The sequence below is a fragment of the Eleutherodactylus coqui genome, chromosome 2, assembly GCF_035609145.1.
Source record: "Eleutherodactylus coqui strain aEleCoq1 chromosome 2, aEleCoq1.hap1, whole genome shotgun sequence".
Taxonomy (NCBI): Eukaryota; Metazoa; Chordata; class Amphibia; order Anura; family Eleutherodactylidae; genus Eleutherodactylus; species Eleutherodactylus coqui.
In genome coordinates, this window is record NC_089838.1 from 169,545,395 (window position 1) to 169,562,195 (window position 16,801).

General features: G+C 43.1%; 1 protein-coding gene across 1 annotated transcript in view; it reads right to left on the reverse strand.

Moving 5' to 3' along the window:
- GRAMD4 (GRAM domain containing 4) overlaps positions 1 to 16,801 on the reverse strand; it is a 110,960-nt gene that overhangs the window by 34,307 nt on the left and 59,852 nt on the right. Inside the window, exons 5-9 of the mRNA XM_066591891.1 lie at positions 10,953 to 11,011; positions 7,503 to 7,638; positions 7,007 to 7,032; positions 4,306 to 4,397; positions 4,048 to 4,139 (exon numbers count right to left, since the gene is read on the reverse strand). Of these exons, the coding sequence (XP_066447988.1) occupies positions 4,048 to 4,139; positions 4,306 to 4,397; positions 7,007 to 7,032; positions 7,503 to 7,638; positions 10,953 to 11,011 (405 nt within the window). The remainder of the gene's footprint in view (positions 1 to 4,047; positions 4,140 to 4,305; positions 4,398 to 7,006; positions 7,033 to 7,502; positions 7,639 to 10,952; positions 11,012 to 16,801) is intronic.

Below are 16,801 nucleotides of genomic sequence, written 5' to 3' on the forward strand. Positions count from 1 at the left end.
TTAAGAATTAGTTCATCAGCATAAGCGAACTTCATAAACTTAGGAGACTTCCTGGAACATTTTAGTCTTACTAACTATATCTACTTCCGAGACCATTCCAGGCTAAATGATAATTAACCAGCCGGTTTGGTTCATATTTGGAGCCATCTTTCTGCCTGGTCTCTACAAAGGAGGAAGCCAGGTAGGTATGTGGTTCTTTGTAAGGAATCCTGTAGATTTCTCTGATCTCTATGGGGTATTTTATTATGATAAACCCTAAAGTGTTTCGGAGGGATGAATTGGACAAATGAATTGAAGTAAAGAAGTACTTAACATATTTGGGAACTTATTAGAGATAATATAAAAAGGCATCCCTGGGGGGTCCTCATTAATTTGAATGAGAGAATACCAACCATGTGCTGTTATCAAGGCTAATTTAAGGGTGGCTAATTTAAATAATTTGATGTAAAATAGCTTTGTATTGTCGATTACTTCCAAATACTGTAAGATGTGCAAAGAAGGAAAACTAGTGAAAAGGGCCATTTACAAGAGATGATTATCGCATGAAATTCGTTCAAAAGAACGAAAATGCACAATAATAGTTATGTCTAAATGCAAAGCAATTGTGCACCATTCTTTCACTTTTCTTTTGTTGCTCACTTTCCACTTTCCCCACTGTCCACGAGCAGACAATCATAGCGATTCTCTGCTCACGGGTGGCAAATCGCAGCATGCGATTTGCCGCGGTGAGCCTGTCAGATAGGTTCCGTGCGGAGAATCATCAGCTGTCTCCTGCTCCCCGGCGGCGGCTCCCGCTGCAGGATATCACTATGCCCGTGGGCAGGCAGCTTAAGTTTTCAGTCCTAAACAGCTCACAATTACTTGACTGATATTTCATCATATATGGTGTGTTCAATATATACGGGCGTTGTATTAGTGTGTAGCAAGATAAATCCTTGCACCATACATTGTATGACTATGTTACCCAATACCAATAAAACAGTTTAAACAAACACTTTCTGCTCAGTGTCTCACATAGAATGTGAAGCATTGAGCGAGGAGTTAGTGACAAGTAAAGTGTGCACGCCAACTGGAAATGTAATTATCTACACACAGGCATATTAAACACACACACATTCCGTATCTTTTGGACTATAAGACACACCCCAGGTTTAAACAGAACAGTCAGCTGCTATTAAACCTTGTTTGAATAGACATAGTATGTCTATTCAAACAATGGCGCAGGCATATAAGATAACATGATACACAGCACTGTTGCACGCACATTGTACATGCTCATACAATTCTGCTACATGCACGTGCCACACACACCTGCAGCCCACGTTTTTGCCACGGATCCTCCGCACAGATGCCAATCACGGATTCCGCAATTGGAATCAGTTTGTGTGAGACCCCACCCCCACCCCTAAGGCAGCAGTTAGGGGTCTCTGGATCTATCAGACCCCCCTGCCTCTGAACAATAAGGCGCGGGGCTTGGAGTATTCAGTGCTGTTGACAACTTCTAGAATGCATTCTTTCAGTAAGATAATATTTTGCTGAGAGCTGTGTCTTATATTGATCTTGATGCTGGGTTGATGCTCTATGGCTCTCACCAGTTCTCCTTGTGCGCCCTTGCCCTGGTATCTGCGCCATGCTCTAGACTATGCTATAAGACATGGTAAACCTCCTTGCGATGGCATGTATGGATGTGCCACCCTGGAGGAGTAGGACTAATTGTACAACTTGATAGAACTCCTGGTAACGCCTCATGTAACCACTGGTGACAAGAACACCAGCAAAACTAGAGTAGAGACCGTCAGGAATTATAAGGAATGTAACTGTCTCTGGCTACCACCTGCAAAATCGCTCCTTTTTGGGGTTGTCTTGCTGTTGCCTCTCCAGTCACCCACTGTCACTCACTTGCAAATGATATGGCTTAATCAAAATCCTTGATTGAGATGATTACGTGTTCTTTTCACATATGTTAAACTGCTCGAATAAGTTTATATAATGCATATTACACAAACCCCTGTGGAGTTTTCGTGCAATGGTGTTGAGTATACAGAGAATGCTGTGATCAAGGAAAGACATTCAGCAAAAGGGGAGCCTGTGGATGTAAACAACTAGCCGATAAAAAGGGTCAGAGGAGGATTTCAGCCGAATACAATGCTGGTCTTCCAACTAACGTCATCATTCCTTGGCCAAGGCAGACTAACACCACGCCACTAATTTGAGTGCTATTGCTGTCTCAGAGACAACAAAGTCAGTACTGCAGTGGGCAAAAGAGCACAAAAATTGGATCACTTAACAGTGGAAAAGCATAGCCTGGTCAGAGGAATGCAGATTTCTGTTGCACCCTTCTGATGGGAAGATCAGAATTTGGTAGAAGCAGCATAAATTAAGCAACCCCTCCTGTCAGCTGTTCAGAGCATGTCAGTACCTCCACCCAATTTGTGGCAACTACAACAAGCTTCCTGTCCACATGGGCCAGTTTCAACACCTAATGGATTCTATGCCATAATGAACTGCTGCAGATCGAGAAATCTAAGCCCCATAACCCACTGAGTATACACACTAACTTTTATTTGGTTCAACTTTTTTTTTTTTGCTAGAGACCTCTGAACATTTAATTTAATTCTGGTCACCCTATGTTATCTATACACACGGACTGAGACAAGTTCAATATGTCACCTTTACTTGTTGGCAATGACAGTTACAACCTTTAGTATACTGCAATGCTGTATTCACAGCTCTGTAGGTCCTCACTGAAAACAGTCTACAACCTTGCTATATAACACATCCCTTTATGCAGTCTGAATCTATAAGCAAGTGGTGATATGATGTTTAAATGGTGAACATGCACTTTAAAATGTGAGTAATCATTATGCAGGGGAGGCCTAGTTTTAGGCATTGAAACCACCAATGAGCAGATGGTTACAATTGTCCAAAAGTCAATTAAGTCCCTCTTGGGGTCAGTTTTTCTTTTATGTTTTACTATCCTTGCACAATAAATACACTTAAATGTTGGTATCATCTCATTCCAAGAGCCATAAGACATTCGTAGATTTTCACTGACCGCTGTACCAAGGCTTATTTTTTTGGCAGCACAAGTGGTAGTTTTCGTTTCTTTCATTTTGGGGTCCAGTTTTTGCTATTTTTACACTTCTTGCCATTTCTGACAAATAGTATACCTACAGTATTATGTGCCTTTTGTATGGTAAAATGTGATTACTTCATAACACTTATCATAATAATATCAAATTTTAGTTTTTCGCTCACATTGGCGGATACGAATTGTGTATTCTGCAAGCGGAGAAAACATTGCAGCATACTCTATTTTGCCATGGATTCCGCAGGGGCGGCCACCATTGAAGTTTAACATTGCACATGTGCTGCGGGTATCCACGTCATCGCTAAGCGATGGAGCAGGCAGATACAAACATCCTCACGCCCTTAACATTAGGGCAGGTGCTGAGCCAAACTTCCACTAATGAAACAATTGAGTAGGCCACCATAAAAAGGTGGTAGCTTAGCCTAGGGATGCTTAGTGACCACAGTAAAAAGGCATACTGGTGGTTACTAAAGGGTAAATAAAATTCTGACCCACTGCAGCCACCACTAGAGGGAGCTTACTGCACATTGTTTTATTATTGAGTTCAGTGCATACATCATAGACAGTAAGCTCCCTCCAGTGCTTGCTACAGAGAGACAAACGTATCATTTACCATTATGGCTATGATGGCGAATTTGAAGCTTCCATCTACTCTAATAGGGCAATACCACCATAGCAAATAAAACTTCTCAGAAGCGTGAACAGGGCCAAAAGAAGATCTGATATCCCGATTGTTTGACAGAGACCCTGTGAGCACTCTTTCAATCTCTACTTTCAGTTTTCTCTCCCAGGTTTCAGTGCCTGGATGCAACATTCATCGTTCTACGACAGGTAGAGACCGGCAAAGCTAAATCCTGGCAAAGGGGCTTGTTGAATCCAGGAACCTTTTTGTACACCAATATCCAAGTTTCAGAATCGTTAGTGAAATAGTCAACAAAAAGGAATGATTAACCTACCTGGCAATGAGGTAATTTAGGGATAACCTCAAAATAGCTAAGAATAAAAACATAGGGATGGCCCAGCCATGCCACACAGCATACATGTAGATCTAGGAACAAAATAAATGGTGTTACACAGAAGAATGCTGATGCCAATCAAACAATGCTGCATATTACCAGATATTTTAGGGATAATAGACATGTGGCAGAAATATAACAAAATTTATACAGTACAAAGAGCAAAAAAGACAGTTCTATGCAATAGCAAATACTTACAATAAAGGCAATAGCAGACGTATAAACAGAATGCCAGTCTGATAAGGCAGAAAGGTTCTTCACAAAATTTGTAACAGGTTTGGCACCTCTTTCTATCAAGAAGAAAAATAGAATGCTCGAGTTAATACAAGGAAGAAAGTTCCGGTTTCTTAGTCTCAATAATTTATACAACTGTTTACCCTTTGTCAGAAACAGTATTTTGTTATTTCCTATTGGGTCAATTAGGACAAAGAAGCCCTCCTCTACATATCCTACACCGGGCCCCTGTCAAGCTCTGAATATAATACACAAAAATGAAACCCCCTCCAAGATGCTACATCTCATCATATAGTATCCAATTGACATTTTGTTCACTGCATGTTATTTCCAGAATATTTTCCCCCCCCCTTGGAGAGGGGAAAATGGAAAGTTCAATACAAACCATGTCTGACTAATTAGATAAAACGTTACAAGGTCTTGTTAATTAGATTTTATAGGTCCTCAAGCTGCATAATCAAGTCACATTTCTTAGTCAACCAAAGTAATGAAATACACTCATTGTCAAAAAATAAATAAAAAAATAAAAAAAATCAAGCATCTAGAAGTCAGTTTTACTGCAAAACTCGGCATGCAGTTACATCTTAGGACAGATATACAAATGATTAGAGTTGTTGCGTGCTTAGATGAATTGTCTTGTCACCTGAGGCCCTGAAAGTGGTTCCATCCTTGGTCTATACAAAGGCTCCCAGAGGCTCCTTGTGTGTAGCGACCTCTTTTTCTGCTTGTGTAGAGCTTGTTGACCACTAGACTCCTCGACGAAGCAATCAAAGAGATTTCACCCAGGTAACGTGGTTTGAGAGGGCAGCATTATTAGAATGTGAGAAGCTGGATGGTCATATTGACGAATTACTCACCAACTGGGGTTGTTCTGAGCAGACAATTAGGAGGTGTTGGGGTCATTGGATGCATGAGGGCAGACCACCAGTTGAGAATCGTCTGATCGTCCAACAAGCACGAGCAGCTCCTACTGTTTTGTTGTTTGGCATCCAGAGACAGGCAGCACCATCATTACAGGCCCCTGTGTCTGTCTGAACCATTTCCAGGCGCTTGGATGAAGGACAATTGGTCTCACAGCAATTGGTCTCATGCGTGCCTATGGCACCCACCATCGTATTCATTTGCAGTGTTGTCATGAACAATGAAACTAAACTGCTATGGAGTGGAACCGGGTTGTCTTCAGCCATTAATCCAGGTTTAGTTTGGGCACCAACAACGACCATGTAAGGCTTGAGGTACAGTTAGGAGGGAAGGCCTCATGGGATCTGGGAGCTTTATGTACATGATGGATGGATATGTCACCTTCTATGGAGGAGGTTTTCTGGTTAACTATGATATGTTACAAAGGTCATTACTGGGTCAGATGAGATGGCAGAGAGTGAGTTCTGCCCAGTGATGGACTGGTTGGCAGCAGCAGATGATTGGCTGAAGAAAAATGGCGGGAAATGCCTGTGGTAGTCAGGCAGAATCTGGTGGCCTGACAGTGGCTAGTGATTGACCTAGAGGAACAAGCTGAGAGGAACCACAGTGAGATATGGAGGTGAAGAGACGTGGGCCATCATCATCTGGAAAGGAAGCAGCATCCCGCCCTCCCTCCCTTAGGTTCGTTGCGGTGTAGTTAATGGGGGGATTGTCGCCCACATTAGGCGGGTGGGCAGGTAAACTTGGGGACAGTTTGGTGGTGGTAAACTCGTGTCTGTAAGACAGAGTTTACATGAACCGTTATGGTTATTGATTGGTTAATAAACTTGGGCCTGTAAAACAGAGTTTACAGCAAGTGTTATGATTATTGGTTACATTTCTCCCCAAATGTTTGTAACCCCGTTAATAAACACCGCGGCCTTCTTTATCCAATATTGGTGTCTGTCGGTTATTTATAAGAGTTTGGTAAGGTTTTAATAAAGCGTAAGATCCCATGTTCGTGTTTGAAGACCTAAGGGCAAGTGTCTCAATCATGCCTTTGTGGTGGAATGGCACACTGTCCCCACTGCTGGTTGGATTGTCTAGGGAAGACCTAGCACGTGACAGTCAATCACCCCTTGCAGTGGTACAAGGGACAATGACCACTCAGTGTTCTACTCAGGATATTTTGCAGCCACATGTGTTCCTCTCATGGCAACTTTCAAAAGGCATTTTTCCAGCAGGATAATGCTCAGCCGCACACAGGGTGTCACAGGAATGTCTCCAGAACATTGCCAACACTTGCGTGACCTGCCCAGACTCTAGATTTATCACCCATAGAACACATATGGGACCATCCGGGACACCAACTTTGACAGCCAATGATTTTGCACGATCTGGAGGCTCAGTTACAGCAAATGTGGAGCGATATGCTCCAGTATACTATACAGCACCTGTATGCCTTAATGCCCACCAGTATTACATCTTGTATCCAAGCTAGAGGCGGCCCAACAGGGTACTAGAGCCTCCCTCAAAGTGTTCAGTTTTCGACAATAAATTAGCCTTTTGCTCTGACATTGTAATCACTTACTCGCATCAGTGTTACAAATCACACACAGAAAGTTTCCGACAACTTTATGTCCAACAACTCCTGCTAGAGGATGGATTTTTTGACAATGAGTATACAACACTGGCCAAACAAGTGGCACTCTTCTTATTAGAGACTCCCATCAAAACCTGTGCAAGCACAACAGCCAGTACTTACTTAATCTTCTCATATTTTCTGTCAACCTTTATAAAAAAAAAAAAAAGACCATATTTAAAATGCAATAGAAGTGTTTACACAGCACAACAGCATTTCCCACATTGTTCATTTGCACCCCTGTTTTCCCATACCAACTCCTGGCACTGTGAATGTGTCAAGTGGGCAGTCCCCACTGCTCACTGGCAATCATGGCTGATGTCATCTACTGACAGTGAGCAGTGGGGACCACAGTGTTGAGAGCCAAACATAAGAGTCAGTATGGCGGGATGATGGGGAATAGGGGGTGGGGGGGGAGAGGTGTTACGTATGAATAAAAGAAAGCTTGTTGGAGTCAGTGGGGCCATGGATGCAAAGCCACGCAGCAGAGTTCACAGCCATGGGGATATGGCAGGTCTTTAATGTGTGATGGCAATGTACATTTAGGAAAAGATCAGAAATCTTAGTAGAAAGCAGCTTATGTGGAGCCTTGCACTGTAGATTGGCAACCCAAAATTACCTTCGAGCACTCAGTGGCTCTTCTGTTTCTACAGTGTTCTCTTCTGGCTGAAATCGGAAATCCTCAATATATTCACCAAATCGGTCATAAAACCATTTCTGAATTCTAGAGCACATCGTTTGTTTTCTGGGTTTATCTTGGAAAGAGAAAGTAAAAGGTTAAGGTGTCATACTTCTGGCATTCACATGAGCATACGCGCATTTGCGTGCACATTTATGCGGGGTTTTTGCACATCGGGAGTTACGCATTTGCAAGTGCAACAGTGTTTTTTACTGTACGTTTTGCATGCGCAAGTTGTGTGCATTTAAAAAAAAAAAATAAATACTTTCAGCCATCAAAATGGCCAATTAATTTGAGTTTAAGATTAAGATGTGTTCTTTCTCTGCGCAATTGTGCAGGAAAATAAGAGCAAGCTGCATTTTTTTATTTTTGTGCAACAGAATTGCACTTACCAAATATGCGCATGTGAACAAACCCATTGAATTCAATGGGTTCTATTTTCAGGGTATAGCGCACAAACTCGTCCGTGTGAATCTGGCCTAAAACTGCATAACAATATAGGAAAGAACAGAGAACAACCAGGATTTGCTTGATAAAGGAGCGTCAGAAGCTCTGAAACGCGTTGCATATTATATCCTTCGGATTGCATCCTCTTCTGCCATACATGTGCTTTGCTTTTGGAATATTAAAAAAACCTTTATATATTAAAAAACTAAGACCAGTATTCCTCTCTCTGTTGAGAATTTTTTCTCAGGGAGGTCTCCATTCAAGCAGAAGGTTTTCGTAATGTGCGAGATGCAGAAAACCGTATAGCTAATTTTACTACACTCTTTCTGCAACTCCCATTCACTTCTATGGGATTTAAGGGGAGTGCATAGTCTGAGTGCTGGACTATTTCCGTAAAACTGACCACTTTTTGCAGCCTAGATGCAGCAGCCAATGGGAAGAAAGCAGTGAGACTTAAACTGAAGACACCGATTCCTGACACTAAAAAAGCCAAAGCATTGTGGGATCTCAGATGAGTGTTACCCAGCAAGACCTAAGCTTTGATGCCAAATGAATGTCCAGGAATGCACACCAATCTTCCTTAGGGCTCCTGCACACTGGCGAGAGCGATATCTGGCAGTAATTCACGGCCCAATATTGCTCTCGCAATGCATGTGGAACCCCTGGATGCAAGGAGTTTTCATGTGAAAATCACTGTGGGGAATCCCTTCAGCCCGTTACTTTCAATGGGGGGGTGGAGGGGGAGTTGTAACAGCAGTGGCAGGGAATTCCTTTATCCCTGCGGGAAGTCCCCTCATCACTGAACACCCTGCCACTGCTGTCAGTGTTTAGTGATGAGGGGGCTCCCCGCGAGGATGAAGAATCCCCTGCTGCTACTGTTACAAGAGCTGTCACAGCAACGGCAGAGGATTGCAATGTTTCATCATTGCTTTCAATGGGGCCAGCGCTGTTGCCGCCGCCCCCAATGAAAACAAGGGGATTGTGATGTTCTGTCATTACTTCAATGAGGCTAGCGCTGCTGCCGCCTGTCCCATTGGAGACAATAGGCGATATCGCAGAAAGAGAGAACATGCTGATTTTTTTATGCAGCATTGAAGTGAAACATTGCAAATGAGAATGAAACCATTGAAATTCATTGGTTTCATAATCATTCGTTTTCCCTTCCTCTCACAACACAAGAAAATGGAGGGAAAAAAAACAAAGGGGAATTAAAAATGGTGTTTACATTTGTGTATAAAAGTCACAAATTTTAGCACATACCATATCTGTTGCAAAGTTTGTGACCTATAGGGTGGATTCCCACAGGCGCATGTACGCGTGCAATACACAAGGAATATAACCCATTGAGTTTAATGGGTTTATTCTCATTTTCGATTGTGCATGTGAAAAAAAAAAAAAAAAACGCAGCACTGGCCCCCCCAATGAGGGGTGTGCACCCAATACCCACGCACTTTTGTGAAGAGAACACAATCAGAAACTAATTAGCCTAAATTGCCATTTAACTCAGGGCACAACTGTGTTCCGTGCCCGAGAGAAATGACCCAGCCAGTGCAAAATTTACAGTAATATGCACAAAAATGTAACCTTTATGGCACAAATACATCGCGCTAACACGCTTTATTTGCTGCTTCTCTAACAGCAGGCGTGGCTTGACATAAAGGGGGCAGGGCCTTACAGGCTCCTAGGATTTTCTATATTTTATGCCAGAAGCAGAACTAAAATACAGACATACACTAGGTTTACTAAATGTACTTGGCACACTTTAGGCTGGATTCACACAGGGCGGATTTGCCGCGGTTCTGCCGCAGCAGATCCGCTTGCAGCAAAACCGCCCGCGGCCGCTAATCTCGGGATTAGCCAGCCATGTGGACGAGGTTTCTCAGAAACCTCGTCCACACGGGACGGCTAATCCGCTGCGGTAAATCCGGTTGAAACCGTTTCAAAAGAAGCAGCATGTCTGTTTACAGTCGGTTTTTTGTTTATCGTTACGGCCGCGCTCTCCTCTATGGGAGAGCCGGCCGCAACGGAAAAGCATGCGGCCAGACCGCTTCAAAGCCGCGGTGGTTCTCCCGGCGGAAATCTCGCGTTTTTTGCTGCGGCCAAACCGCAAGATTTCCGACGAAAATACGCCCCGTGTGAACCCAGCCTTACTCTGGGGCAGTTTTTTTTTTGTTTGTTTTTTTTTTTAAACCAGCATATAAAAACACAGATCTGAGTAAATTCCCCCAATAAAGCTTAAAGGTTTTTTGGGGGGCAAAAGCTATTGATGACCTATCCTTAGAATAGGTCATCAATAATTAACCGCCTGTCGACCCGAACTAGGGATCAGTGCTGTGGGCCGGGTGTGCATCATAAGAGACGGGAGAGGTAGTGGTCTAGCTGGCTTTACTTTCATTGAAATCAATGGAAGCTGAAGCAGCTATTACACTTTCGCGTCTGTCCCATGAGTCTGAAGCTGTAGCGCTGGAGGCGTAATAGCAGCTTCAACTCCCATTGAAGCCAGCTAGGCCACTACCTCTATGACACACGCTCGGCAGCCAGCTGTGTGATCAGGTGATCACTGGGGATCCGGAGTGGCAGGTCCCCACTGATTTCTTATAGGTCATCAATAGTTTTTGCCCCCCAAAAATTCCTATAAAATCATCTCTTTATGCAGAGATAAATGTGAACATATAGTTTAAAAAATGTGAATGTACGTTTAATTTTAAAGGGGCTTTTTTAATAAAAATCAGTGGTGCTAATGGGGGGGACCCAAGTTATCTACAGAAAAAACAAAAACACACCACCACATGCAGCACAATTCACTAAGGTAAAGGAACAGGCACACAACAGACTTCTAACCAACTTTCTTTTTACTTTACTGCATATAAATAGTACATTTGCTTGTTTACTAAATTATAAAAAATTAGAGTGCTATATTGATATGTTAGCTGGCAGAAGTACCTGATCCGTTGTTCTGAGACTGCCCCTTGGAGGATGGTTGCGCCAAAGATTCTTCACTCCTTAAAGAAAAAAAAAAGAAGAAGAATTGAGAACAAGTTATTAATGAAGTGTTAAAGCATAGCTGCCATTTGTGTACATGGGAAAACAACAATATCTGGCTATTATATTACAGGTATCCAGTCTTTATTAGTTTAACACTGTCACTTCCTTTAATTGTTACGGCAGCAGTATGCAGTCCAAGCTCTCACTCACGACCTGAAGGTTGCGAGTTCAATCCCTGCATGGTTCAGGTAGCCGGTTCAAGGTTGACTCAGCATTCCATCCTTCTGAGCTTGGTAAACTGAGTACCCAGCTTGGTGCGGGGAATAACAAATAAATTACCTGAAAGCGCTGTGGAATAAGTTGTCGCTATACAAATCGTACATTCACTTTGACGCTTTCCCTCTGTAGCTGGGGCATCCATAGGAGCCCTAGTTACAGGGAAAAATATCCCTTGCAGTGACATTAGTCACTGGCAGTGCTGGCGAGGGACTAGTATGACCCTCCAGCTCTGCTGTAGCAGGAAACCCCGGTGGTCACATGATCCCCCTGCTACCGAAGTGAAAGTTACACTGTACTTTCAGTACACAGTGCTCATTGAGCACTGTGTACTCGAGGAAGCAGAAGGGGTTAAAAACCCCTCCTGCCTTCTTCTCTGGGTTATCAGCTGTCACTAACAGCTGACAACCCATTCCTGCCTCTGATTGCAGAGGCAAGCGGCTTAAAGCGCCGCCGTAATTTTACTATCAGGGGTGTTTTAAGCCCAGGACCAGGCGCTGTAAATTTGCCTGGTTCTTAATGGGTTAAACCGAACAAATGAGCCAAGTGAGGATTTTTATGCTTACATAAAATGAATGGTAAGCGAACAAATTATATCGTTGGCCATCTTTACACTGAACAATTGGCCTTCAAATTCAAATGATTCCGCAGTGTTTCGCGTGGTCAATAGCATTATCTAGTGAGTCGTATCACAAGACAACTAAGGACATGTGTGGGGAGGGGAGAGCTCAGGCATATAACACATCTATATATTACATGCACATACCGTCCTGGTATCAGATAGTGGGAAAATATAGTCAGTATAAAAGCATCTCGTCACATAAAGAGAATGAAAGAGGTGAAAAGACAAAAAACAGCAGCATCAATGACTAGAATGTACTAAACATTAATACAAACACTTGCTTGATTTTATGACACTACCATTGAATGCATCGCAAAGACTAATAACTGCAACCACATACTGAAATGCTTCATTTTCCTAATCGGTTATTTTCTGATTTAAAACATACATAAATCAAGGCGTCCTGCACATGGCGGAGCCGGATTCCGTATGCGGAATCTGGCTCTGGCAGCAACGGCGTCCGCACTTACCTGCTCTGTCGCAATCTTTTCTGTACTACGGATGGACCCGGCAGCCCACCCTTCATTTATTGTGGATGAGCTATAGGTCAGACGGCTTCCATTGACTTAAACGGTAGCCATCTGTGCGGAGCCCGCATAAAAATGGAGCATGCTGCGATTTATCCTCCATGAAAATGCAATTGATTTCCCCTTGTATGCAGGAAGCAGCGGATCTCCATAGGAAGTAACAGGCGGTACTTGCTATGGATTCGTGGTGCGGACGCCGCCCGTGTGCAGGAGGCCTAAGGAGGTGGCCATCTTGGGCTACGTTCACATCACCGTTACACATTGTGCTTTTCTGACCCTTCCTGGGAATAGCAAAACTGAATGAAAGATCCGTCCAACGACTAACAAACCTTGTACAGATCCCACTGATTATAATTTTGCTGGATGCAACAACACAGGATGCGGCACCATTTCATCAAGGATTTTATGCCAGAGAGGGAAATAAGGAGTGTTGAGACATGACACACCAGTAGCAGATAAAACACCAGTAACATGGTGACTGCATGCAAGGCTGACTTCCAGAAGTACCATTAGTAAGTTATGAAGGTTGCACAGCACTCCGAGGAGCCTACTGATTGAGCTAAATTACAAAACTAACCCAGCACTCAAACTGATGTTCAAATACATGAAGTCAGTCGACAAATGGAAAACATTCCTGTCTAATCCCTGACTATCCTCAAACCATCAGGCTGCATCTGAACATGAAATCAGCCATATGTATTAAAATAAGTCACTGGAAATTAAACCTATCTAGCCGGAGAATTTTAAAGACTGGAAACCCCATCAAAGCTTTCAGTAAAATGTTTTCTTCTTGACATAGCCCTATGGAGGCTAGTATTTAGTGGGACAGGTTGGAATGTTGGTACAATTCTGAAGGCAAATAAGTGTGAACTTTTTAAATCTAAATTGTGACACTTGGAGACTGGGTGCTAGTGGGGGGAGAGGAAGAGTTCTCTCTTCTTCACACCCTTCATTGATCAGAACAGTTTTAAAATGTATTGTATGCCATGTTATGAAGATGTTTAATGCAGCACGTTTACAGCATTTGATGCACTGAGACGCATGCAAAAACTAAAGTTTTTTATTTTAGATAATGAATAAAATCTTATTAGAAAAACAGCTGGAAAAATGAGGTAAAGGATATGAGAAGTATAGACGGATTGACTTCAATGGGAGTGATGCCTTCCATTACGCTTTTGGCTCTGACCACTGATGTGGACATACGGCCCAGACTCAGCTGATTGACGTAAATCCCGAAGGGCAGACCCCACTGATCAAACATTGATGACCTAGATAACAAATGGTAACTGTCCGGAATGCCCCTTTAAGTATATAATTATATCAGTACAAGTGAGTGGCTGGATTGATCTAGAAACGTGTTCAGCTTTAAGGTATAAAAAAACGAATTCATGAACAAAACTATATGAAACTTTTATTAAACCGTGTACCATTTCTAACAATATAAAGAATTGTACATGCACATCAAAACAAAATGAAGAAAGCAAGTGACAAATAGTGCAATTTTTTAAATTTTTGCATGATAACATGAATCGTTACAATTTTAGGAGGAGGGATTAAAAATGGCAGTTCATTATAAGTTTGGTTTTTTTTGCTTTTTTTTTTAAATATCATGGTGGTAGTTCGGAGCAGTTCTTGTTACTAGCTTGATGGGTAATAACGGTGTGGGCTGTCAGTTTAAGAGATTGTGCAAAATGTCATTTCTAATTTGTTCATAATAGGCTCCTAATGTAAGCCTACGCGTTTTCATCATCCATGGCATGACTAAAAACCAAGTTCATCTTCTTTGTGATTCATAATGTTGACAGCCTGTCGTAATATTTTCCCTAGTACATCTTCATTTGCAGTTTCAGATCTCTTCTTCTGTAGTTTGTGCGAGTACTTGAGAAGTAATGTGTGGTATACTGTGAAAAGAACATAGAAAATAAGTCATTACAATATTAGACAATTTTGTTTTCTTACAATTTCCATCAACCGTTGAGTGGCTAACACAATTGGCGGACCATTTGCTAACCATTAGAAGCTGCCAAGCAGCGTAGGAGCTATAGATGTAAAAAAGTGTGCACTACATACTATTCTGTACGCTGAGCGGAGAGCAGAGGGTGTGGCGCTATTCTGCTGTCCAGCATACTACTGGTTATCAAGCACTCTGCATGTCCAACTTGTGCATACTTCACATGTAGTAGTGTATGAATATTGGAAGTGTACTCACATAAATATCATTCTGTGTGTATAAGGTGTAGAATAAAGAGACTGCAAAATTACCTTTGTGTCTGTTGCATGGTCTTCACTGCTGCCCAAGGTGGTAGGTAAAGTTGAGCTTCATAGGGTTTTATATACTCGACTTTCTTATTTTTGGTCAGTGGTCCAACATACCACAAATGTGGAACAAATCATCAGCTGAGGCTCCTTATCTTTGAGGCTTCAAATTTAACTCTTTTCTAAAAACAGTCCACAGAGATCTTATTTTGCACATAATTCACATCAACATCAAGGATCTTATACAACTCCAAAAGTACTTGTTAAAAGAAACTTGTCAGCTTGAAAAATGCAGTCCATTCTGCAGCCAGCATGTAATAGAGCAGGAGGAGCCGAAGAGACGGACATGTAGGTTACTGAGAAACGTTATACTGAAGCTTTACTTTATATCTCTGCTCCTTCTGAGCTGCAGTCCAGTGGGCGGTCCTGTCAATAAGTGACAGCTATCCATTTTTTATATTTCTGTTGACATAGTCCTGCAAAGGTTCATTTTCCGGCCGTCATCACGACGGCCCCATTACATATGGAGGTTGCCCGCTGACCTCGGTAGGGAAAGGAAGAGCCCTTAAAAGCACCCCCTTTTCCACCATCTTCTCGGTGACTTCCTGTCCCTACAGTGGGATTACTTACCAAGGGCACGCTGTGCCGAAGATCCCTTGGAGGGAAGAGGTCAGGGCTGCACACCGCGGAGTCCCTGCATCCCCGGCCTGCGCCACCATGGAGCCATCAGTCACCGAGCAGTGCAGGTCTCCATGGTCGGGTCAGCTTCTCCTGGCCACTGCTGCTGCACCGCTGGACAGATAGTTCCTCCTGGCAGGGGAACGGCTGCGGCGGCCTCCTCTGTCGAAGGGGCGCATAGTGGCGACGTCATTTGGCGGTGACGTCACACGCACGACATAGGGGGTGTGTATCGGCACAGACCCAGAAATGGCGCCAAATTTAAACCTGCCTTCACTGACAGGCTCTGCTCCTGATTGAGATTACCCTGCAGACCAAAGGAACTGCTCCGGTATGTCAGCTCGCGACATCTCAGCACGGGAAGGAGAGGCAGATGCCCTACAAACAGTGAGTGGCTGTTCAGGAAAAAAAACAATTTTTTCCGATAAGCCAGACTCTGCAACAGGTCATCTCGGACGAATGGCAGGAACCAGAAAAGACCATCTCAAAAGAAATTAAGGACCGGCTGGCATTTGCTCCAAAAGATGTCCGCAAATATAGAGAGACCCCAAAAGGTTGACATGCAGATCGCCAACAACAGGAAAATCTGAGAAAGGGCATCCAGGAACTTAAAGACCTAGGAGTCATTATGCAGGTTCCCAAACACGAAAGGGGTGTGGGTTTTTATTCCCCCCTTTTCTTGATCAAAAAACCAAACAGCTCTATCAGAACCATTTTTAAACTTTAAGCTCAAAACAAATTTATTTCCTACAAGATTTCAAAATGGAAACGGTCAGGTCCATCGTACTTCTAATAGATCCCGACAGCGTCATGTGCACCATAGACCTTAAAGACACGTACTACCACGTCCCAATAGCCGCAGCTCATTACAAATACCTGAGGTTTGCTCTGCAAATAGGCGATGTAGTTTATCACTACAAATTTATTGCTCTACCGTTCGGTATCTCTACTGCCCCTAGAGTCTTCACGAAAGTAGTGATAGAAAGGATAGCCTACTTTAGGAGAAATCAAATTCTCATCTTTCCTTACCTGGATGATTTCCTGCTAGTATCAGAGACAGCAGAGGCCATACACGCAGACTTGTCCGTAGTCCTGTCCACTTTGGACAACTTGGGGTGGATAGTAAACAAAGAAAAGTCAGACCTGGTCCCAGGGATGCAGAAGACATATCTAGGGGTACTCCTAAATTCCCGCACCCAGGAATCACGGCTCCCCCCTTCCAAGAGTAAGGACCTTATCCAATCAGTGTCGTCCCTATGCCAAGCCACAACAGTGTCCATCAGAGATGCAATGAAAGTACTGGGCCTATTAACAGCCTGTATACAAATGGTCCTATGAGCACAAGCCCATACCCAACAGTTTATCCTTGCCCGGAGGGACAAACGGCAGACCTCCCTAGATAAGGTGAGCATGTCTTTCCAGGTTAAACAGTCCCTGCGCTGGTGGAC